The sequence below is a fragment of the Saccopteryx leptura genome, chromosome 2 (assembly GCF_036850995.1).
Source record: "Saccopteryx leptura isolate mSacLep1 chromosome 2, mSacLep1_pri_phased_curated, whole genome shotgun sequence".
Lineage (NCBI taxonomy): Eukaryota > Metazoa > Chordata > Mammalia > Chiroptera > Emballonuridae > Saccopteryx > Saccopteryx leptura.
In genome coordinates this window covers 275,735,826-275,761,045 of record NC_089504.1, presented here as the reverse complement: position 1 = coordinate 275,761,045, position 25,220 = coordinate 275,735,826, and the positions used below count along the sequence as shown (strand labels likewise).

At 35.2% G+C, this 25,220-nt stretch overlaps 1 protein-coding gene across 1 annotated transcript in view; it reads left to right on the top strand.

Moving 5' to 3' along the window:
- Positions 1–25,220, top strand: part of LOC136390835 (membrane cofactor protein-like) — a 75,835-nt gene that overhangs the window by 1,590 nt on the left and 49,025 nt on the right. Inside the window, exons 2-4 of the mRNA XM_066361860.1 lie at positions 10,614–10,796; positions 13,584–13,631; positions 14,456–14,491. Of these exons, the coding sequence (XP_066217957.1) occupies positions 10,614–10,796; positions 13,584–13,631; positions 14,456–14,491 (267 nt within the window). The remainder of the gene's footprint in view (positions 1–10,613; positions 10,797–13,583; positions 13,632–14,455; positions 14,492–25,220) is intronic.

The window sequence follows — 25,220 nt, the reverse complement described above, 5'->3', positions numbered from 1 at the left end:
GGCCTCACCTTAGGTACTAGAATAGCTGGGTGGGTAGCAATGAAGTAGGGTTCCAGGTGGGCAGAACATCACCCCAGAATAGGTTGCTGGGTAGATACCAGTTGGGGTGCATGTGGGAGTCTTTCCCTCCACCTCCCTGCCTCTCACTTGTTAAGAGAAATAAAGAAAGAAAGAGAGAAAGAAAAAGAAAGAAAGAAAAAAACAAAAGAACAAAAGAAAGAAAGGTGAGAGAGAATGAAAGAGAGAGAAAGAAAAAAGAAAGAAAGAGAGAGAGAAAGGAAGGAAGGAAGGAAGGAAGGAGACTACAGAAACAACAATATGTCAACAAACTGGATAATCTAGAAAAATGGATAAATTTCTAGAAGCATACAAGCTTCCAAGGCTAAAGCAGGAAAAAACAGAGAATCTGAACATACCAGAAACTAGCAATAAAACTCAAGCAATTTTTTTTTAATTAACAACAAAATGAAGCCCAGGGCCAATAGTCTCACAGGTGAACTCTACCAAATATTTAAAGAATTAATACCTACGTTTTGAAACTATTTCTGAACATTAAAGAGGAAGGAATATTCCCAAACTTATTTTATGAGGCTAGCATTAGTCTAATACCAAAACAAAACAAAGACACTACCATAAAAAGAATTACAGAACAATATCCTTGATGAAAATAGATATTATAATTCTCCACCAAATTCAAATCTGTTAAAGTGATTACAGGGTGGGACAAAAGTAGCTCACAGTTGTTCATATGGAAAATAAAATAATACAATAATAATTAATAATACAAGAATAAACTCTAGTTTTGTGTACTTATAACTGTGTACTTACTTGCCCCACCCTATACATATCATGATAAAATGGGATTTATACCAGGGATGCAGGGGTGGTTGAACATCCAAAACATTCAATGTGATTCATTACATCATTAAAACCAATGATAAATATCATAATTATCTAAATAGATGCAGAAAAAGCAGTTGACAGCCCTGGCCGGTTGGCTCAGCGGTAGAGCGTCGGCCTGGCGTGCGGGGGACCGGGGTTCGATTCCCGGCCAGGGCACATAAGAGAAGCGCCCATTTGCTTCTCCACCCCCCCCCTCCTTCCTCTCTGTCTCTCTCTTCCCCTCCTACAGCCAAGCATCCATTGGAACAAAAATGGCCCGGGCGCTGGGGATGGCTCCTTGGCCTCTGCCCCAGGCGCTAGAGTGGCTCGGGTCCCCAGAGGGGCAGAGCATCGCCCTCTGGTGGGCAGAGCGTCGCCCCTGGTGGGTGTGCCGGGTGGATCCCGGTCGGGCGCATGCGGGAGTCTGTCTAACTCTCTCTCCCCGTTTCCAGCTTCAGAAAAAAGAAAAAAAAAAGCAGTTGACAGAATTTAACATCTATTTATGACAAAAACACTCAACGAAGTGGTGTAGAAGGAACTTACCTTAACTTTTTCAAGCCATATGTAACAAGCACACAACTAATATGTTCAAAAGTTTTCAGGAATAAGAAAAGGATGCCTACTCTCACCACTTTTATTCAAAATAGTATCAAAATTCTGAGCTACAGCAATCTAAAAAGAAAAAGAAATAAAAAGCATCCATATTGTATAGAAAGAAGTAAAACTGTAGGCATTTTGTAATGACATGATACTATACATAGAAAATCCTAAAGAATCCACCAAAAAATTCATGGAATTAATAAAGGAATTCAGTAAAGTAGCAGGATACAAAATTAATGTACTAACGGTACTGAAGCTGGTCAAGTTCCTAAACATGAATAAGAAAAAATAAGGAGGAGAAATAAATAAAACAATCTCATTTACAATTGCAAGGAAAAAATTTAAAAAACAATAAATTTTATCAAAGGGAATAAAGACGTGTACTTAAAAACTATAGATATTGAATAAGACACACATAAATGGAAGGATATACTATGCTCATGTATTGGAAAGATTAATATTATGAAAATGACCATGATACACAAAGTAATCTATAGTTCCAATACAATCCTTTAAAAAATATCAATGGCCTTTCTCTTTTCTAGATCTATATCCATTTTAGGATTACTACTTGTTATAGAACAAAATAATAATCCTAAAATTGATATAGAACCACAAAAGGCACCAAATAGCCAAAGCAACCTTGAGAAAGAAGAATAAAGATGGAGGTATCACACTCCCTGGTTTAAAACTGTACTACAAAGCAGTAATGATCATAACAGTATGGTACAGGTACAAAAACAAACTCAGAAATCAATGGAACAGAATAGAAAGCCCAGAATAAACCCTTGCTTATATTGTCAACTAAGCTACAAAAAAGAAGAAGAATATACAATGGAGAACTTAAAATCACAATCCCTTCAATAGTGTTGAGGAAAATGGACACTCTCTTACACCACGTACAAAAATAAACTTAAAATTGATTAAAGACATAAATATAAGCCTGAAACCATAGATATCCTAGGAAAAACATAAGTAATAAACTGTTTGACATATCTCTTAGCAATGATGTTTTGGATATGTCTCTTCAGACAAGATCAAAAGCAAAAATAAGCAAATGGGTCTTTATCAGTCAAAAATGTACTACATGGCAAAAGACATCATCAAAAAATGAAAAGACAACCTACAGTATAGAAGAATACACTTCCATGTATATATATCAGATAAGCGATTGATAACCAAAAATATATGAGGAACTCATACAAATCAATAACAAAATTAATAAACAACCAATCAGAAAACAGGCAAAAGATAGGAAAGGCATTTCTCCAAGAAGGCACACTTATGGCTAACAGACATACGAAAAGATGCTCAACATCACTAATCATCAGGAAAATGCAAATCAAAACAGCAGTGAGATACCACATCACACCAGTCAGGATGACTATATTTAAAAAGTCGGAAAATGAGAGGCAGAGCATCACCCCCTGGTGGGCGTGCCCGGTGGATCCTGGTCAGGCGCATGCGGGAGTCTGTCTGACTGTCTCTCCCCGTTTCCAGCTTCAGGAAAATACAAAAAAAAAAAAAAATTAATAAAATAAAATTAAATTAAAAAGTCGGAAAATGATATACGGAGAAAATGGAGCCCTTGTGCACTGTTGGTGGCACTGCAGATTGGTGCAGTCACTATGGAGAGCTGTATGGATATTCCTTAATAAAATAAAAACAGATCTACAGTACAACCCAGCAACTCCAATTCTGGGTAATCTAAAAGCTATATGCACATATTTGTTCCTTGCAGCATTACTTATAATAAGATATGAAAACAAAGTAGGTCTCAATCAGTAGAAAAATAAATAAAAAATTGTGATATATATACAGAAAGTGGAATATTATACTGTAATAAGAAAAACAATAAATCTTGTCATTTGCAGCAACATGGATGGACTTGAGTGTTCTGCTAAATTAAGTAAGATAGAGAAAGAAAAATATGATATGATTTCACTTATTGTGGAACCGAAAAAAGCAAAACAGCCTGACCTGTGGTGGCACAGTGGGTAAGCATCGACTGCAATGCTGAGGTCACCAACTTGCCTGGTCTTGGGATATATGAGAAGCAACTACAGGTTGATGCTTGCCATTCTTTCCAACCTCTTTTTCTCTGTCTCTCTCTCCTCTACCCAACTCAATCAATAAAAAAACTAAAAATAAATAAAAAATACCTAATAGAAACAGTGAATAAAGAAGTGGTTGCCAGAAAGAGGCAGATGAAAAAGTGATTTCAGCAGGAACAAGGGGCAAGAGCTATACAGCAGTCACCACTTGTCCGTGGTTTCACTTTCTGTAGTTTCAATTGCCTGCAAATCTGGTGTGAAAATATTTAATGCAAATAACAGGAAAGAGTAATTCATAAGTATAAGTTACTTGCCATTCTGAGTGGCATGATGACTTCTCACACTGTCCCACTATTTCCCACCTAAGACGAGAATCATCCCTTGGCTCAGTGTATTCACCTCACTTCGCATCATGTGGGCACCGTATCATCTCACATCATCACTAGGAGGAGGGAGCGTGCAATGCAATATGATATTCTGAGAAGAATATCACATATTTTTATTATAGGATATTATTATTATAATTATTCCATTTTATTAGTAGTTGTTTATCGCTTATCTTCCCAAATTTATGAATTAAACTTTATTATAAATGTGTATATACAATAAAAACATCATATATAATATGATTCAGTATTATCCAGTTTCCCAGACAGGGATGAGTATCTTGTGCCATGTGGACAAGAGGGGACTGTATTGGGAAGAGCTAAGCCTGAGCTGACCTCACACAAGGTCTTAGTTTGGCTCTCCTTATTATAGTAACATCATTTCTTTGGACTTAGTTTCCTGTTAAACATAAGGGTATTGATCTCAAATTTAATGACTAGCTCTTGTTTGTTTGTATATTTTCTGTTGTCCTAATATTTTAAAGGAATAAGGGGAGTTACCATCTAATTAACATGGTAATTACAATACCTTTATATAATTCCTCTATACCTGGAAACCGGTAGCTTCTTTGAGTACTTTAGTTGCGTGTTATAAGGTTTTGGAGGGAAACTAATGCTTTTTTGGTGGACTGATACATTAAGACTCTTGTGACATTTAAATTCATTGACTCACCCGTGTTTACTCACATGGTCCTAGTGAGCATATGCACTGTGGGATACTGGGTTTGTTAATATGCTCTTTCAAAAGAGGTAACAGTAAGTATTTCATAAAGGATTTATAAGAGAACAGATATTTCTAGTGTTTCAAAGAAGAGAGGATTGAGAGGAAATGTATATAAGGAGGATAAACTGAAGAGTTCTTTTCTTAAAATCAAAAATCAAAATTCCTCATTAGACTGTCAATCATATTTTATCATCATTTAGGAAAGACTATGAAAAAAGGATCCATAGTAACATAGAATGATGACAAGATAGATATCATTGTTTTAATATGAAAAACTGTGAAGTATTAAACAGAAAATAAAATAATAAAAAGTATGTAGCGTGATACAAATTGGACAGTTAATTTCTTAGAGATACATATGTTTATTTTGAATACATTATTTTTATGATTTTTATTACTTAATTTCTGGATTTCCTTTCTAGAATCCAAAACATTCTTATGCAAAATTCATATGTACTTGTATAGATATATATTTAGCTAACTTCCCAGAAGAGAAATTGTAAAGATAAGAAAATAAATGTGTTTTCCATTTAGAAAAATAAACTTTTTTTAAAAAGATAAATCAAATTAAATCTCTAATTTTGTATTGTTATTAAATGTAATCAATTCCCTGTTTCCAGGTGTTAAGCCTACTGTTCCAAAAACAACTCCAGTTTCAAGGAAACCAGGTCCAGTAACTCTTTACTCTATTCATAATGTTAATAATGTCATAAGGTGATGGGTAAAAATGAATGTTTTATGGGGAAACAGATGGCTTTTAGTGGACAGATACATTAAGATTGCATGTGAAGTTTACATTCATCGACCCACCCGTGTTTACTCACGTGGGCCTCATGAGCATATGCACTGTGGGATACCGGATTTGTTGATATGGTCTTTTAAATGAGTTACTTTCATACTCACTTATTGCTATAGTCTGAAACAAACTTGAAATATCTCAGAGGTATGCCTATAGTTAAAAAACAATGTTTAAAGTATTTGAGGATGACCAAAAGCAGGGAGACACTAGAGGTTTCTTGATTCTTGAATGAAAGAAACCACTGTAACATAACAAAATATTTCCTCTACTCAAGTGCATGAAAACAGTAACATTCTGGGTAGTAAAATTTTTAAACTTTTTTTTAATTTTACTAAAATTGAAATTACGTATAGTACAGTGTCATTTATTTACTTATTTATTTATTTATTTATTTATATTCAGGGAGAGGAGGAATAGGCAGAGAAATAGACTCCCACATGTACCTTGTCTAAGATCCACCCAGCAACCCCCCTAGGGCCCATTTGGGACATTGTTCTATTGCTCAGAAACTGAGTTCTTCTTAGCTCTTGAGGTGGAGGCCATGGAGCCATACTCAGTACCTGGGGCCAATTCACCAATCGAGTCTTGGCTACAGAAGGGAAAGAGAAAAAGAGGGAGAGAAGCAAGAGTGGGAGGGGTGAAGAAGCAGATGATTACTTCTGTGTGCCCACCGGGAATCAAACCCAGGATATCCACACGCCAGGTTCACGATCTACCACTGAGGCAACCGGCCAGGGCCAGCACAGTATCTTTAAGTTAAAATAAATACAAATTCATTGATCATAAATTGCAAAACTCAATATAATAAAGATGTCAATTCTTTGTAACTGATTTATAAATTGAGTATAATCCCAATTAAAATTCCAGCAGATGTTTTATAGAAATTGAAAAAGTGATTCTAAAATTTATATGAAAAGATAATAGAATTAGAATAGTCTAAATCATTTTGAAAATATAATTAAGGGACTCATTCTACTGTCAAAACTTATTATCAAACATGCCAAAAATACATATAATAAAGACTGTGTGTTATTGGTAAAAGGATTATCATAGAAAACAATGGAACAGAATAAAGAGTCTATAATATACCCTTTCAAATACATCTATTTGATTTTATTACAGATGTACAAACAGGTTAGTGCGAAAATAGCAAAAGGACAAGCACAACTGAACATACATATACCATAAAAGAGAACCAGAAGTATGTTAGCACTATGTGCGAACATTTAATAAAAATAGATCTTAGACTTTCCTAAACACAAAATTATAACAGTTTAACTTGAAAACAGAACATATTTATGACTTGGCATAGATTTCTTAAATTCAAAAGCATGATTTTATATGCAAAATTAATAAATGTGAAATCTTAAAAACTCAAAGCTTTTGTTTTCAAAAGACTATGTTATAAGAATTTTTTAAATGAACCAAAGACTGGAAGAACATATTTCCAATACACTTATCTGATAATGGACTTTATATAAAGAAATTCTCAAACACAAAAAGAGGCCTTGGCCGGTTGGCTCAGTGGTAGAGCATCAGCCTGGAGTGCAGGAGTCCCGGATTCGCTTCCGGGCCAGGGCGCACAGGAGAAGTGCCCATCTGCTTCTCCACCCCTCCCCCTCGCCTTCCTCTCTGACTCTTCCCCTCCCGCAGCCAAAGCTCCATTGGAGCAAGGTTGGCCCGGGTGCTAGGGATGGCTCTTTGGCCTCTGCCTCAGGCGCTAGAATGGCTCTGGGTGCTAAAGAGCAACTGCACCAGATGGGCAGAGAATCGCCCCCTGGTGGGCATGCCATATGGATCCTAGTTGGGCACATGCGGGAGTCTGTCTGCCTGCTTCCCTGTTTCCAACTACAGAAAAATACAAAAAACAAAAAAACACACACAGAAAAAGAAAAAAGGTACAATTTTTAAAATAATCAAAAGTTTTTAATAGGCCGATTACATCAAAGTAGATATATGGATAGCAAAAAGTACATGAAAAGTTGCTCAATATAATTAATAAATACACAAATATAATTTAAAATTATAATGAGATACTATTGAACAACCACTAGAATGGCTGGAAATAAAAACAAGAAAAAAAAACTAACAATACCATATACTGCCAAGAATAGGGAGCAATTGGAACTGTGATACATTACTGTAAAGAATGCAAAGTGGGCCTGACCAGGCAGTGGTGCCCTAGATAAGAGTGTCAGCCTGGGATGCTAAGGACCCAGGTTCAAAACCTCAAGGTCACCGGTTTGCACACAGGCTCATCTGGCTGATCTTCAGGTTGAGCATGGGATAATAGATATGACCCCATGGTCACTGACTAAGCCCAAAGGTTGTTGGCTTGAACCCAAGGTCACTGGTCTGAGTAAGGGGTCACTGGCTTATCAGGGGCCCCCTGGTCAAAGTACATATGAGAAAGCAATCTATGAACTACTAAGATGCCACAACAAGTTGATCCTTCTCATTTCTCTCCCTTCCTGTCAGGAAGAAAGGAGGGAGGGAGGGAGGGAGGGAGGGAGAAAGGAAAGGAGAAAGAAAGGGATGGAGGGAGGGAGGGAGGGAAGGAAGGAAGGAAGGAAGGAAGGAAGGAAGGAAGGAAGGAAGGAAGGAAGGAAGGAAGGGAGGAAGGGAGGGAGGGAGGGAGGGAGGGAGGGAGGGAGGGAGGGAGGGAGGGAGGGAGGACATTTCAGAACACCTTTTGGCAATGTTTTATAAAGTTAATCATACACTTTCCAAACAACTCAGCAATCCAAGTAAATTAAAACATGTTTACATAGAAATCCATATAAGAATATTTATAGCAGCCTTTTATAATCACCCCACATTAGAAACATACACATATTTTCCAGGTGGTGAATGGCTGAACAAGATCTATAAATGGACTAACATTCATCAACAAGAAGAAATAAGCTTCTAATTCAAACAACAACACAAATGAATATCAAATGCATTGTGCTAAGTGAAATAAGCCACATTAAGAGGCTGTGTTCCCATTCTGACACTCTAAAAAAAACATTATAGAGCTACAAAACAGATCAATGGTTGGCTATTTGGGGAAGGTGGCTGGAGGTGACTTTGGGGGGAGGGGTTGATTACAAAATGTTGTGAAGAAATGTTGAAGAGTAATGGAACTTTTCTATGTCGATTATGCTGGGAATTATATGACTAGTGTTTGAAATTTTTAAGCTTCGTACAAGCTGTCCATTTAAAAGGGTATAATTTACTGAATGTGAATTATATCCAGTAAACCTAATTTAAACCACTACTTCAATTAACAGCAGTTTAGCACAGCATAGAAAAAGATCAGTGAACCTTAAGTAAGGACAATAGAATTTCAATATGTTTGAAAGAAAAGAAAAATTAAGATAGAGGGAAAGACAGCCTGGGGAAGAGTAGCAAGCAAGTCAAATATGCCTGTTAATGGAGTTTCATAAAGAGAGTAGAAACAACAATATAGAACTATTTGAATAAATAATGTCCAAAAATTACCTGCATTTTATCCAAACAACAACCTATAGCACAAAAAATTCAGTGGCCCTAGCAGGATAAGTAAATGTTTAAAATTTACTATGAAATCCTCACTATCTAAACACATCATGGTTAAACTTCTGAAAACAAAAGATAAAAAGAAAAACAGCCAGTGAGACATCAGAAGCATATAACTTTGTCCCACTTCTTTAAAGAATGACAGCTGACTTGTTTTAGGGAGCTGTGGAGACCGTAAAACAATAATATCTGATAATGTGATGAAAAAATAGATAATAAATGTCTGTCAAGGAAAAAATCTTTTAAAGCTGAAGATGAAATTAAAAAAAATAAAAATAAAAGGAAACCATTTTGCTTGACTAGTGATGGCACAGTGGATAGTGCATCTAACCAGGATGTCGAGGTCCCTGGTTCAAACCCTCACCATCTAGAGCATGATCTTGCCAACTTGAGTGTGAATCGCCAACTTGAGTGTGAAATCATCAACATGATCCCAAGGACAATAGCTTGAGCCCAATGATCACTGGCTTGGCTTGAGCCCCTGGTCAAGTATGAAAAGAAATCAATAAACAACTACAGTGAAGCAATTATGAGAAGATGCTTCTTATCTCTTTCCACCGATGCTCTCTCCCTCCATGTCTGTCTGTCTGTCTGTCTGTCTCTCTCTCTCTCTCAAAAACAAAAACAAAATAAGCATTCTGAAATAAAAGCTAACAGCATTGTGTCTGCCCTACCTGAACTACAAAAATTGCTTAAACAAAGTTCTTCAGGCTGAACGGCAATGATGCAGAATGGAAATTCAGATCCTCACGCAGGGAGGAAGGGCACTCTCCTGGCTTAAAACACTGTGCATTGTGGGCCCTTGTCTGTTGCTCAGATTTAATCTAAATACCAGCCAGTGTTTTTGCTATGTTTTGTTTAGTCTGTGATTTTCCCCAAATTCTGGCACCCGTTGTGGATCCTGAAATCAATCTGGAGGGTCATGCCCAGCATTTTACTTCCTAAGATGTGGAGCAGAACAGGAGATACCAGAGTATATGGGTGCGAAGGCTAAATATTAAGTTTTAACTTTATCCCAGGTTATGAGATTACAATTTACAATGTGATTTTTGATCTCTGAGTTCCAGTACAAAATGTTTGGAAACGACAGCCCTACTTCCACTGGCCTTTCTTTTTCTTGAACATCCCAGTCCTGCATGCTGTTGAGACCTGATGAATTAATTCTCTTTGCATATCTTTGCATGGCTAGCTTCTCTCCAACTTTTACACTTGAGCTCAAGTATTACCTTATTAGAAGACTCTTTCCTGCCTTCAGAAAGGTCAGGGTACTAAATCAGTGTCAACATGGATTTTTATTTAGAAACAAATCCTAGAAGTAAACAGCATCAAAAGTTATATTTGAGCTAACCTGAAAATTGTCCGTGGTAGTCAGACCTTTCTCAAAACTTGTCAGTAATGGAAAAATATAGAAAACCAATAATCTATAATGACAGTCCATTCTATGGGAGAAAAGATTATATCTCTTTATCTGGAATTAAAATGCACAAATAAAATATTTTTATAAAAGGTTAACATCCCGCCTTCGGGTCCTTGTCTCTGTGTTCCAGGGGAAATTACTATTTTGTACTTGATTTCTTTCCTGTGTTAAAGCAGCTTTGCATTAATTCTGGAATTTCTCTGCTTTTCAGTGGTCCAATGTCCGTATTCAGTAGTCAAGAATGGAAAAACTGTATCGGTAACTGGAACAAAATATTCCTACAAAACGAGGGTTACACTTGAATGCCTGAGGGGATTTCTCCTTGAAGGCAGCAGAACTGTTGTGTGTGGAGCTAACAGTACTTGGGAGCCTGGGCTGCCAAAGTGTACTAAAGGTACAAAGGATCTTTTTTTCTTTTTCCTTTAGATCTTATTTCTTTGACAGTCAATATCAATGACATGGGATTTCCATAAAGTAGCAGTGTTTGTAATTATCTCTCTCATATTAATTTTCATGACAAATGTATGACATAATTTATTTTATAGAGTCTTAGCACATTATGTACATCACAATGGTGTCTAAATTGCTGTTGTTTGGTGTTTCTCATGTGTAACAATGGATCACAATTATTTATCAGAGTAAATTGAAGCACTGGAATTTATACCTAAAAAAAAATGAAAATCTAAAGGCAAGATTTATATAAATTTTCAAAAGTAATAATTGCCAAGTAGTTCATCCTGTTTTCATCACTTTTTTTGCATGTCAACACTTCCCAGTGCAAAACCTACAATTTTCAGTGTCTCAGGTTTAGTAACTATCTGCTCATATTTTTTAAAATTTATAAATGGCTCCTGATTTTTTACATTCTTTAAATATCTGATGATTTGCACCCATTCGTCACATTTAGTAACAAAGGTAAAAGAACATATAGCCATTCTAGTCATTATACTTTGTGGTTCTATAACTTTTCGGTGGTCTGCAGACATTAGAACAAACTTGGACAAGTAATATAAACCTGTAAGGTGTTTACTTACTTATAAAATGATGTAAGTCCTTCATCATTGCTTAATAGTAAAGTTAAAATGGGGTGTATTTCGAGCACTTAGCACAGCACCTGACCTATAGGAAGCTAGGAAGCTCATATCTAATTTACAGCATCACTGCAGTTAATATTAGTGAAGAGGACTGGCCATGGCTAATGATTTTTAACACATATGTTTTCTAGGTCACCAACATTGCTATTTTATTATTTTTAAAATGATCTGTTGACACCTTTACAAGTTATCTTTGTGATCCAGGATGATGTTTTATTTCCTGGACCGCAATCGGTTTTATTCTTTCTATATAGTACCTTTTAAACTGGGAAATCTGTGCTGTCCTAGAACAAGACCCCACCTCTCCCTTCCACATGTAATTTGCCTTTTTCTCTTTACTAAACTTTCTTTTTGGCAATAGAAAGTAAATTTCACATCAACAGAAAGACAGGAAAAGTCCTTATTTATTGAAATGAAATGGAGGACTTCATGGACGGACTACTCATCAGCTGCCCTGCTTTGGAGGTGATTTTGACATGGTGGATGGAATTATTTTTCTGTATTCCAATCTCTGGCTTCTCTTTGATTTCAGCAGGAACAAGGAGCAAGAGCTATACAGCAGTCATCACTTGTCCGTGGTTTCACTTTTTGTAGTTTCAATTGCCTGCAACTCTGGTGTGAAAATATTTAATGCAAATAACAGGAAAGAGTAATTCATAAGTATAAGTTACTTGCCATTCTGAGTGGCATGATGACTTCTCACACTGTCCCACTATTTCCCACCTAAGACAAGAATCATCCCTTGGCTCAGTGTATTCACCTCACTTCGCATCATGTGGGCACCGTATCATCTCACATCATCAATAGGAGGAGGGAGCGTGCAATGCAATATGATATTCTGAGAAGAATATTACATATTTTTATTATAGGATATTATTACAATTATTCCATTTTATTAGTAGTTGTTTATCGCTTATCTTCCCAAATTTATGAATTAAACTTTATTATAATTGTGTATATACAATAAAAACATCATATATAATATGATTCAGTATTATCCAGTTTCCCGGGTAGGGATGAGTATCTTGTTCCATGTGGACTAGAGGGGACTGTATTGGGAAGAGCTTAGCCTGAGCAGACCTCACACAAGGTCTTAGTTTGGCTCTCCTTATTATAGTAACATCATTTCTTTGGACTTAGTTTCCTGTTAAACATAAGGGTATTGATCTCAAATTTAATGACTAGCTCTTGTTTGTTTGTATATTTTCTGTTGTCCTAATATTTTAAAGGAATAAGGGGAGTTACCATCTAATTAACATGGTAATTACAACACCTTTATATAATTCCTCTATAGCTGGAAACCGGTAGCTTCTTTGAGTACTTTAGTTGCGTGTTATAAGGTTTTGGAGAGAAACTAATGCATTTTTGGTGGACTGATACATTAAGACTCTTGTGACATATAAATTCATTGACTCACCCGTGTTTACTCACATGGTCCTAGTGAGAACATGCACTGTGGGATACTGGGTTTGTTAATATGCTCTTTCAAAAGAGGTAACAGTAAGTATTTCATAAAGGATTTATAAAAGAACAGATATTTCTAGTGTTTCAAAGAAGAGAGGATTGAGAGGAAATGTATATAAGGAGGATAAACTACAGGGTTCTTTTCTTAAAATCAAAAATCAAAATTCCTGATTAGACTGTCAATCATATTTTATCATCATTTAGGAAAGACTGTAAAAAAAGGATCCATAGTAACATAGAATGATGACAAGATAGATATCATTGTTTTAATATGAAAAACTGTGAAGTATTAAACAGATAATAAAATAATAAAAAGTATGTAGTGTGATACAAATTGGACAGTTAGTTTCTTAGAGATATATATGTTTATTTTGAATACATTATTTTTATGATTTTTATTACTTAATTTCTGGATTTCCATTCTAGAATCGAAAACATTCTTATGCAAAATTCATATGTACTTGTATAGATATATACTTAGCTAACTTCCCAGAAGAGAAATTGTAAAGATAAGAAAATAAATGTGTTTTCCATTTAGAAAAATAATCTTTTTTTAAAATATAAATCAAATTAAATCTCTAATTTTGTATTGTTATTATATGTAATCAATTCCCTGTTTCCAGGTGTTAAGCCTACTGTTCCAAAAACATCTCCAGTTTCAAGGAAACCAGGTCCAGTAACTCTTTATTCTGTTCATATTGTTAATAATGTCATAAGGTGATGGGTAAAAATGAATGTTTTGTGGGGAAACAGATGGCTTTTGGTGGACAGATACATTAAGATTGCACGTGAAGTTTACATTCATCGACCCACCCGTGTTTTCTCACATGGTCCTCATGAGCATATGCACTGTGGGATACCGTGTTTGTTGACATGCTCTTTTAAATGAGTTAACCATAACTGTATCTTAAAGGATTTATAAAACACTGATACTTCCTTCTAGTGTTTCAAAGAAGAGAGAATTGTGAGGAAATGTTTATAAAAACGATAAACTACATGGATCTTTTCTTAATTATCAAAAATTAAAATTCCTCATGTTACTGTCAAATATCTTTTATCGGTTAGAGAAAACTAAACAAAACGAAACCGTAGTACCCTTTAATGATGATAAGATAGATATAATTGTTCTAGTGTGGAAAACAGTGAAATACTAAGCAGAAAACAAAAGGATAAAAACTATGTAGCATGATACAAATTGGACAGTTAATTTCTTAGAGATACATATGTTCATTTTGAATACATTATTTTTATGATTTTTATCAGTTAATTTCTGAATTTTCATTCTAGAATACAAAACATTCTTATGCAAAATCCATATATACTTGTATAGATATATATTTATATTTAGGGTAACTCCCAGAAGAGGAATTGTAAAGATAGGGAAGCATGTGTATTTTTCATTTAGAGAAATAATTAATCTTTTTTAAAAGGTAAAAATCAAATTAAATCCCTAATTTTGTATTGTTGGTAAATGGAGTCAATTTCATGTTTCCAGGTGTAAAGCCTACTCTTCCAAAAAGAACTAAACCAGGTTCAGTAACTCTTTATCCTATTCATATTGTTAATAACTTCATAAGGTGATGAAAATAATTTTATGTGTAAATTAGCACTTATTTAATTATAAATGAAGGTAAACTTGTTTTGGCCCACTTTTATTTATTCTTGTTCTTCACTCATTTTTTAATTAGGTTTCTAAAATGTTTTTTCGTTAATTTGACAGAATTCATTAAAATTTCAAAACCCTTTTAACATGAAGTGAAATTGTAACTAGTTTTCATTGCCTTATTTTTTAGTGAGTATATTTTTAAGAGTTTATATGTTTGGATATAGTTTATATAATTTTTAATTATGCAAATAGTGCACAAATATAAATTCATAAAAATTAAAATATTACAAAAATTTACAGAGCTAAATATTGTCTTCTCTTTCTCTAATTCATTATCTGAGTTAATCTCTTAATAGTAGCTCTGGCTGGTAGGCTCAGTGGATAGAGTGTTGGTCTGGCATATGGATGTCCAAGGTTCAATTCCCTGTTAGGGTACACAAGAGAAGAAACTATACCCTTCTCTTCTCCTCTCTCTCCCTCTTTTCATCTCTCCCTCTTCCTCTTCTTTTTTTCTCTTCCTCTTCCGGTCCTGCAACCAGTGGCTCACTTGGTTCAAGCGTGGACCCTCAGTGCTGAGGATAGCTGGTTGGTTCCAGCGATGACCTTAGGTGCTAAAAATAGCTCAGTAATGGAGCATCAGCCCCACACAAGAATTGATGAGTGGATCCCAGTAGGAGTGTATATGAGAGTTCGTCACAAAATTTCCCCTCCTCGCACTTAAAAAATATCACTTAATAGTTTAGGTGTCTTTTTATCTGCTTCTGTACATTAATATTCCTTTATGCATATACATACACATATTTCAGTGTTCTTTTTTGTTGTTGTTGGTAACCAAAAATTGAATCATGCTGTTCATATTTTTCTAAACTTACATATTTTACATTTAATATCTTATGTTGGCATTATATTTACATTTATTCCCACTTTTTTTTCTTTCTTTTTTCTTTTTTTGTATTCTTTCGAAGTTGGAAACGGAAAGGCAGCCGGACAGACTCCCGCAAGCACCTGACCGGAATCCACCCGGCACGCCCACCAGGGAGGCGAAGCTCTGCCCATCTGGGGCGTCGCACTGTTGAAACCAGAGCCACTCTAGCACCCGACACAGAGGCCACAGAGCCATCCTCAGCACCGGAGCCAACTCTATTCCAATGGAGCATTGGCTGCGGGAGGGGAAGAGAGAGACAGAGATGAAGGAGAGGGAAAGGGGTGGAGAAGCAGACGGGCACCTCCCCTGTGTGCCCTGGCTGGAAGCGAACCCGGGACTCCCGCAAGCCAGGCCGAAGCGTCTCCACTGAGCCATCCGGCCAGCGCTTATTTCCACATTTTTAATGATGGCTTCAATATATACTATATTTATTTAACATTTTCTATCCGTAATATTTATATGTGCAGAAATTTTACATTAATAGGTAGTTGGATGTATCAGTTTCTCTTTCTAGTGGCTATGTGTATTCAGTCTTTATTATAAAAACTGTAGTTCATCCCCATGCTGAAATCATAAAAATTTCAACCACATGTCTTTATTGCATTCTTTGCACTTAAATCATTGTTACATCTGACGTTGGTATATACACATTTGTCTTCTCTCCAACTGCTTGAAGTTCCAGTTTTTATCATACATTAAATTCATAGATGTTCTTCTTGTCTCTCTTCCCTTGAACTCTGCCTACACCACATCTTTTATGCTTTCTTGTACGGCTGTAATATGTTTTAATATCTATCAGAGCACTGCTTTTTCAGAAATATTCAAGCCACTTTCTATGCTAATTTTTACAGATCAACTTTTATTTTATTTTTACCACTTAACCATTTCATGGGTACATGTCAGGGGCTTTAAGTACATTCCCACTGTTGTGCAGCCATCATTTCTGTACATCCAAAACTAAAACTGAAACATTATACACATTAAACAACAATTTTCCAGCCGCCCCGGCCCCCGCCCAACCCTGACAATTGTATTTAATTTTCTGGGAATTGACTACCTTAAGAACCTCACAGAACTGCAATCACTTCTGGCTTATTTCACTTAGTGTAAGGCTTTCAAGGTTCATCTACCCTGTAGCATGTGTCAGAACTCTATTCCTTTTTATGATTGAGTAATATTCCATTGTTTGTATATACCACATTTTTTTATCCATTCACTGATGATAGACACGTGGGTTGTTTAAACTTTTGGCTATTCTGAACATGCTTATCTGAATATTGGCATTTGAGGACCTGTTTGAGGCCTGTTTCAATTTGGGGTACAGACCCAGGAGTAGAGCTGCAGGGTTATGTGGGTATTCTCTGTTTACTTTTTGAGGAACAGCCACATGGTCTCCATAGCAACTGCATCATTTGACATATCCACCAGTGATGCACAAAGTTCCAATTTCTCTACGTCTTTACCAACACGTGTTATTTCCTGTTTTTGATACTAGCCATCCTAATGTATCTCACTGCGGTTTTTATTTGCATTGTGGTTTTTATTGACTAGTGGTCATATTTCCTGTGCTTCTTGGTGTTTTGTATATCTCCTTTGGGGAAATATCTATTCATGTCCTTTGCACATTTTTGTTTGGGGTTTTTTCCATTACTAAGTTTTAGGATTTCATTATGCATTTTGGATATTAATTCCTTATCAGATGTATTCTTTGCCGGTGTTTTCTTTTATTCTATGGATCGCCTTTTCACTCTATTGATAATTGTTTATAAATTTGGTGAAGTCCAATTTATCTATGTTTTTCTTTGTCACTTGGGCTTTTGGTGTCACACCCAAGAAATCATTGTCAGACTTATCATCATGAAGCTTGTCCTCTATTTGTTTTTCTAAGAGTGTTATAGTTATAGCTCTTATTTAGTTCTTTGACCCATTTTGAATTTATTTCTGTATATGATGTAAGATAAGGATCAAACTTCATGGATTGTATGTACATATCCAGTTTTCCAAGAACCATTTGTTGAAAGATTGGCCTTTCCCAATTTAATGTTCTTTGCACCCTTTCATTCAATCATTTGACCATATATGTGAAGCTTTATTGGTGGGCTCTGTATTCTATTCCATTGGTGTGTCTGTATTTATGCCTATACCACTGTGTTTTGATTATTGTAGCTTTTGAGTACATTTAAAATCAGGTAATGTGAGTTTTTCCAACTCTGCTCTTCCATTTTAAGATTGTCTTGGCTATTTCTGGTCCCTGAGATCTCATATGAATTACATATAGATTTTCCTATTTTTGCAAATGTATATTTAAGATGTTGATGTGGGTTGTGTATAATCTGTAGATTGCTTTGTGTAGTTTAACATCTTTACTATATAAGATCTTCAAATGTATGATCAAAGGATGTCTTTTTATTTATTTATATTATCTTCTGTTTCTTTCAGCAATGTTTTATAGTTGCCAGTGTAGGAGTCTTTCAGCAACTTAGTTAAGTTTTCTACATAAGTAGTTTACACTTTTAGAATCCTATTGTAACTAAACTGTGTTTTTTCTTTTACACTTTTATTTGATTTGCTCATTGTTACTGTATAGAAATGCATCTGATTTTTACTTGTCAATTCTGTAGCCTGTAACTTTAATAAAATGTATTTATTAGTTGCAGCAGGTGAATGATGTGAGTGCCTGCATATGAGTATAATCTTTACAGTTTTGTACTTCAAAAAAATCATGTCATGTAGAACAGAGATAATTTCTTTCTTCTTTCCTAATTTGGATGCTATTTTTCTTGCCTAATTCTCTAATTGTAACTTTCACTGTTATATTGAATAGAAGTGGCAAACATGGTCATCCTATCTTGTCCTGGTCTTAAGGGGAAAACTTTCAGTCTTTCACCATTAAGCATGATGTTAGCTATGGGTTTTTCATAAATGGACCTGATTATGTTGAAATTTCACTGTATTACAGAATAACATCTACAGCATTTATTAAGCCTAACTGTATATTTAATAGTAAGTAGAATTTCTTTTACACCATAGACTATTATTAACAATACACTAATGTTAAATTTGCATGCTGTACCACAGAATATTGTCACAGGAAATCTTACGGGAGAAGAAGAAGACTTATGACATTAAATATAAATTTATAATATTTTATGATAATACTTTAAATGAGAAACATTAACATAATTTATGTAAAGAAAATAACATTATGTGAGATTCTGTACAAAGGCAAAGATCAAAACTTATTAATTTAGGGATCTATAAGTTTTACTATTTTTTACTTCTTTTTAAAATTATTTCTATTTTTTTCCTTCGTTTTAGGACATTACAAATCATCAGCTGAACGATTTGAGTATTTAGGTAAAGATATAGAAATTATTTTGGTTTTTATACCCCTCCCTGATGAGACCTTAGAGTTCTAAGTGGAAATATCATATTTCAATTATCCGTACTTAGACAAACAACCTGTCACAAATGTTATAATGGCATGTATGCTTATTTTAAGAGTACAGATAACATGACAAATATAAGCAAAAGTAGGACTAGAAACATGTGGATAATAGTTTTTAAGGGTGCCTCAAATGAGAATTCCTAATAGGATGAAGTGGCTTTCTCAATTGCTGTGTTTATATGGAGGTTATAATACATAAAACTGCTTTGCAGGTGATAGTGTTATTTTGTGTTGGCAAATTGTAAATCAAGTTTTTCTATTCATACATTATATACACATAAATTGGGTTAGTTTTTATCTTACAAAGGCTGGTGGAGCACATTTTATGTAGGCTCACAAGGTTCACACAATATATACTAAAGGAAATGATAGAGTATAGTTGTGATAGTTGAATGAAATACAAAGATATTTGATGAATAAATGAAGAAAAATATGTAGTACTTTTATTTACATTAGACTACTTTAGTAAGGTTAATCTTTTTATAAAATACACCTTAGGCCTCTTATATTTTCTCTCTGAACACTGTGGTTAAACTGTCATTGTGCCTGTAAATCTGAAGTCATGTTGAGATAATAAACATCTGATAATTTTTGTGTAAAAGAAAAAAGTCAGAAGGAATCATAACATTGTATGTTTTGACTTGTAGAAATATAATAAACATTATGGCAGCTTAGAAGCAGAGATAATACTAACTGACATTTCTAAGAATTAAGATTACGTGGTATTATTTATTACTCTCTGGATAGTCAGAAATGCATGTTTAAGTTTCTATGTGTAATTTATCCATGTATCCTGGTGTTTCATTTGCATTCTTAGAATGTTCTTGGTATTTGAAATTAAGACCGTGTCTTAATTTGGGGGTGGGATGCATGAAGAATGATTGATGATGAGATAACATATTGTTTCTGACATTGCAAAATGTGTCTATGTAACCAATTAACAGAACTTCATTTACAACTTAGTCCACAGACTCACTTTAAGGGAACAATATAAATGAAATTGCTAACAAATCATAAAAATGAAAGACTGAATACTAAATGAACTACAATAAGATAACACATTCTTAAAATGATTTTCCTCTAATCTAATAAATTCTAATTTTTACACTAATTTTTTAATTTTTAAAATAATTCTAATTTTTATACTCTGATGTGATGACTGAGCACAAAACCTTGACAAGTGAGGCTCCTATTAAGCATTTCACAAGTTAGACTCTAAGTCTGGAATCAGATGAGAAGGGTTCTGGGATCAAAATGAGCTGGAATCACTAGCAGTCACACAAAACTAGATTGATAAACTTATCCTTTGCTGTAGTTTATAGATGATCTGCTCAAAATTAAAGTGAATCTTCTCTCTGTAGAAACACATGTGCTCAATTATTCAAACTGATTTTTTTTCCTCAGGTGGCCGACTCACAGCTTTGACTGTTCTTATGGTACGTAGTGTCCGGAACGTGGATGATACTTAAAGTATTAATGTGAAAAAGTACATTTTTAATGAGTTGATTAGTTTCTATATTTTTTATAGCTTGAAATTAAGTAAACTAGTCTAGAAATATCAGACCTTTGTATGATATTCAACCTTGTGTTGGTGATTATGTATTTATTTGTATTCTATATGTCCACATAGTAACAAATCCTAAATAACATTTTTTTTCAAGGTGATTGGTCATATGAGATTGCATCCCAAATATGTTTTGAGTAATATTCTAAATAAAGCAAGAACTCTTCTCTGACTTATTGAAGATTCTTTTTTTTTTTACAGAGACAGAGAGAGATTCAGATAGTGGGATAGATAGGGACAGACAGACAGGAATGGAGAGAGATGAGAAGCATCACACATCAGGTTTCTGTTGTGACACCTTAGCTGTTCATTGATTGCTGTCTCGAATGTGCCTTGACCATACATCAGCAGACTGAGTAACTCCTTGCTCGAGCAGCGACCTGGGGTCCAAGCTAGTGAGCTTTTGTGCTCAAGCTAGATGAGCCCACACTCAAGCTGGCGACCTTGGGGTCTCAAACCTGTGTTCCCCGCATCCCAGCCCGGTGCTCTATCCACTGCGCCACCGCCTGATCAGGCCTGAAGGTTCTTTAAGTGATTCCAGGGAATGGCACTTAGACAGTGAAATATCCAGATGGAATATAAATGTATATGTGTTTAAATAAAATAGCATTCCTGGACACTGAAATGTAATCAATATTAGTTTCTTCTGCTAGATTTTGAAACTAGGTAATTATATTTTAGAGTAGTATGTCATTTGTTTTCTGCTTTCTTGTAGTTCCTGGCATTGCAGTAGTTGGAACCTGTGTGTACAAATGTCTTCATGTCATGAAGAATGTATTAATTAAACATGTTTCTTGAACTAATTGGTGGTTTTCCTTCTTGACATACTTTCATGCAGATTTTGTTTGCATTCTATATGGTGCTGTTCAAAACTGTGCCTGTGTGAGTGTGCTGTCAGAATTGCATTTCCTTACTAAAAATATTTTCACCTACTTTTACTATCAATATAACAAGAGCAATCTGTGCAGAGTTGCTTTAGCTATTATGTGTGTAAGAAAACTTTCTGTGGGGTTTGAGGTTAAGCTCTTCAGAATATTATGGATCATTCTGGGGCCTTTCTCACCCCAGGTATATCCTATTTCTACAGCGCATTGGTGTCCGGGACTAAATTTAAAATTGTTCACTGTGGAGACTTTGACAATTCTATTCACTGTCATTTTTAGGAAAAAGCCATGTTTGGATAACTCAAGTAGCTGTAAGATGCTATATGGGTGTCTTGCCCAAATACCAATTTAATTTTTTTTTGTTTAGAGTTATATTTATACATGTCATACTGGAGAATTAAGAGCAGCACTATTTGATTTCTTCTTATGTTCTATTAATTTACTGTGTTAAACTTAAAGTTGCTGCAATGGGCCAATTACCAAGGCACTTCATTAACTTCATCTGCATTGTTAATATATAAAAATGGAAAAGGGAGAATTTAGGGTAGAAAAATGTACAAATGTACAAATATATATCTCCTAAGGAGAATAAGATTTGTAAACATCACACTTAAATTTTTAATAAAATAATTTACAATGTAATAAAAGATTTAAAATAAATCTGGAGCATAGACCAAGATTAAAATATTGGATTGCCAGCTATTTGTTTTGCCTGTCATTTTGGAGATAGCTTCAAAATAAAATTAATATTTTTAAGATGTTTTATATTTTTGAGTTTATAATATATTATTCTTTTATATTAATTTTTGGGTTTGGGCTATGTAATAAAGGTACACTCTTCCCTCATAAAAGCTCAAAATTTTTTTACTGATGACATCAGATCATTTACAATAACATGGATGGACCTTGATAACATTATATGGTATGAAATAAGTGAATCAGAAAAACCTAAGAACTATATGAATCCATACATACATGGGACATAAAAATGAGACTCAGAGACATAGACAAGAATGTGATGGTAACAAAGGGGGGTGTTGGGGGGATGGGGCGAGGAAAGAGAGACAGGGGGTGGGGGAGGGGAGGGGCACAAAGAAAACCAGATACAAGGTGATGGAAGACGTTTTGACTTCGGGTGAGGGGTATGCAGCATAATCAAATGTCAAAATAATCAGGAGAGGCCCTGGCCAGTTGGCTCAGCGGTAGAGTGTCCGCCTGGCGTGCGGGGGACCCGGGTTCGATTCCCGGCCAGGGCACATAGGAGAAGCGCCCATTTGCTTCTCCACCACCCCCCTACTTCCTCTCTGTCTCTCTCTTCCCGTCACGCATCCAAGGCTCCATTGGAGCAAAGATGGCCCGGGTGCTGGGGATGGCTCCTTGACCTCTGCCCCAGGCACTAGAGTGGCTCTGGTCGCGGCAGAGCGATGCCCCAGAGAGACAGAACATCGCCCCCTGGTGGGCGTGCCGGGTGGATCCCGGTCGGGCGCATGCGGGAGTCTGTCTGTCTCTCCCCGTTTCCAGCTTCAGAAAAAAAAAAAAAAATCAGATGTTTTCTCTCAACATATGTACCCTGATTTATCAATGTCACTGTATTAAATTTAATAATAATAAAATCAAACTTTTTGTATATTATTATCTCTTTTAAATATTCACAATTCCTTCACTTCAATCTTATATTGTAGAATACACAATATACATATTACTCTATTTGTAGTACAATATATTTCTAAAATAACATATACACAGCTGTCTGAGTAGGAAATTATCTTGGTGGATTATTTTTACAATTCCTAAAGGTTCAGGAAAAAGTAACTTCTAAAGAAAGCAAAACAAAATAACTTTGTGTTTCTCACTTTCTTTGCTAAAAATATCAGTGTGTATACAGATGAGCCCGGGCTCACCAACTTGAGCATAGGGTCACTGACTTGAGCGTGGGATCATAGGCATAATCACATGATCTCTTGCTTGTGCCAAAGGTCATTGGCTAGAAGCACAAGGTGCGACCTTGAGCTCAAGATTCAGGCTTCAGCAAGAGATCACCAGCTTGGCTGGAGCCCCCTGGTCAAGGCGCATATGAGAAAGCAATCAATGAACAACGAAAGCGCTGCAACTACTAGTTGATGCTTCTCATCTCTTTCCCTTCCCCTTCCTCTGCTTCTCTGATTCTTTATCTCTCTCACACACACACACAAACACACACATACAAAAACAATTAGTGCATCAAAATACTTATATATTTTTAATACAAGTTTAAATCACTCTAGCTATGCTGAAACTCTTGCTATCAATTTAATGAATGCTGAAGTTAATGGAAAGTAACTGTGATTAGAAATTCAGTTTTAGGTCTGGCCAGAGAGTTTGGTTGTTTAGGGCATCATCCCGAAGCACAGAAGTTGCTGGTTCAATCCCCAGTTAGGGCACATCCAGGAACAATATTCCTGTTTCTCTCTCACTCTCTAACTTCCTCTCTCTAAAATCAATAAAATAAAACATTAAAAAAAAGAAATTCAATTTTATATCATCATTTTCTTGAAATACAATCATTGTTTTATAAAATAAATGTTTCTTTAAATTTGTATTAATGCTTACTTATCTCCTTTGTTGATTTTATTTCTAAACTGAAGGCTTTCCCCCTTAAATCAGGAACAAGACAGGGTTGTCCACTCTCTCCACTCTTATTTAATGTGGTATTAGAGATTCTAGCCAGAGCAATCAGACAAGACAAAGAAATAAAAGGCATCCATATCGTAAAAGAAGTAAAGGTATCACTTTTTGCAGATGATATAATCCTATACATCGAAAACCCCAAAGAATCCACAAAAAGACTACTAGAAACAATAAGCCAATAAAGTAAGGTCGCAGGATATAAAATTAACATATAGAAGTCAATAGCCTTTCTATATGCCAACAATGAAACAATTGAGAACGAACTCAAAAGAATAATCCCCTTCACGATTACAACAAAAAAAAATAAAATACTTAGGAATAAACATAACAAAGAATGTAAAGGACTTATATAATGAAAAGTATAAATCATTATTAAGGGAAATCGAAAAAGATATAATGAGATGGAAGAATATACCTTGTTCTTGGTTAGGAAGAATAAATATAATCAAGATGGCTATATTACCCAAAGCAATATACAAATTTAATGCAATTCCCATCAAACTTCCAATGACATTTTTTAAAGAAATGGAGCAAAAAATCATCAGATTTATATGGAACTACAAAAAACCCTGAATAGCCAAAGGAATCCTAAAGAAAAGAATGAAGCTGGGGGCATTACAATACCTGACTTCAAACTATATTATAGGGCCATGACAATCAAAACAGCATGGAATTGGCAGAAAAATAGACACTCAGACCAATGAAACAGAATAGAAAACCCAGAAATAAAACCACATATATATAGTCAAATAATTTTTGATAAAGGGGCCAACAACACACAATGGAGAAAAGAAAGCCTCTTCAGCAAATGGTGCTGGGAAAACTTGAAAGCCACATGCAGAAGAATGAAACTGGACTACAGTTTGTCCCCCTGTACTAAAATTAACTCAAAATGGATCAAAGATCTAAACATAAGACCTGAAACAATAAAGTACATAGAAGAAGACATAGGTACCAAACTCATGGACCTGGGCTTTAAAGAGCATTTTATGAATTTGACTCCACAGGCAAGAGAAGTGAAAGCAAAAATTAATGAATGGGACTACATCAGACTAAGAAGTTTTTGCTCAGCAAGAGAAATTGATAACAAGATAAACAGACAGCCAACTAATTGGGAAATGATATTTTTAAACACCTGCTCAGATAAGGGCCTAATATCCAAAATA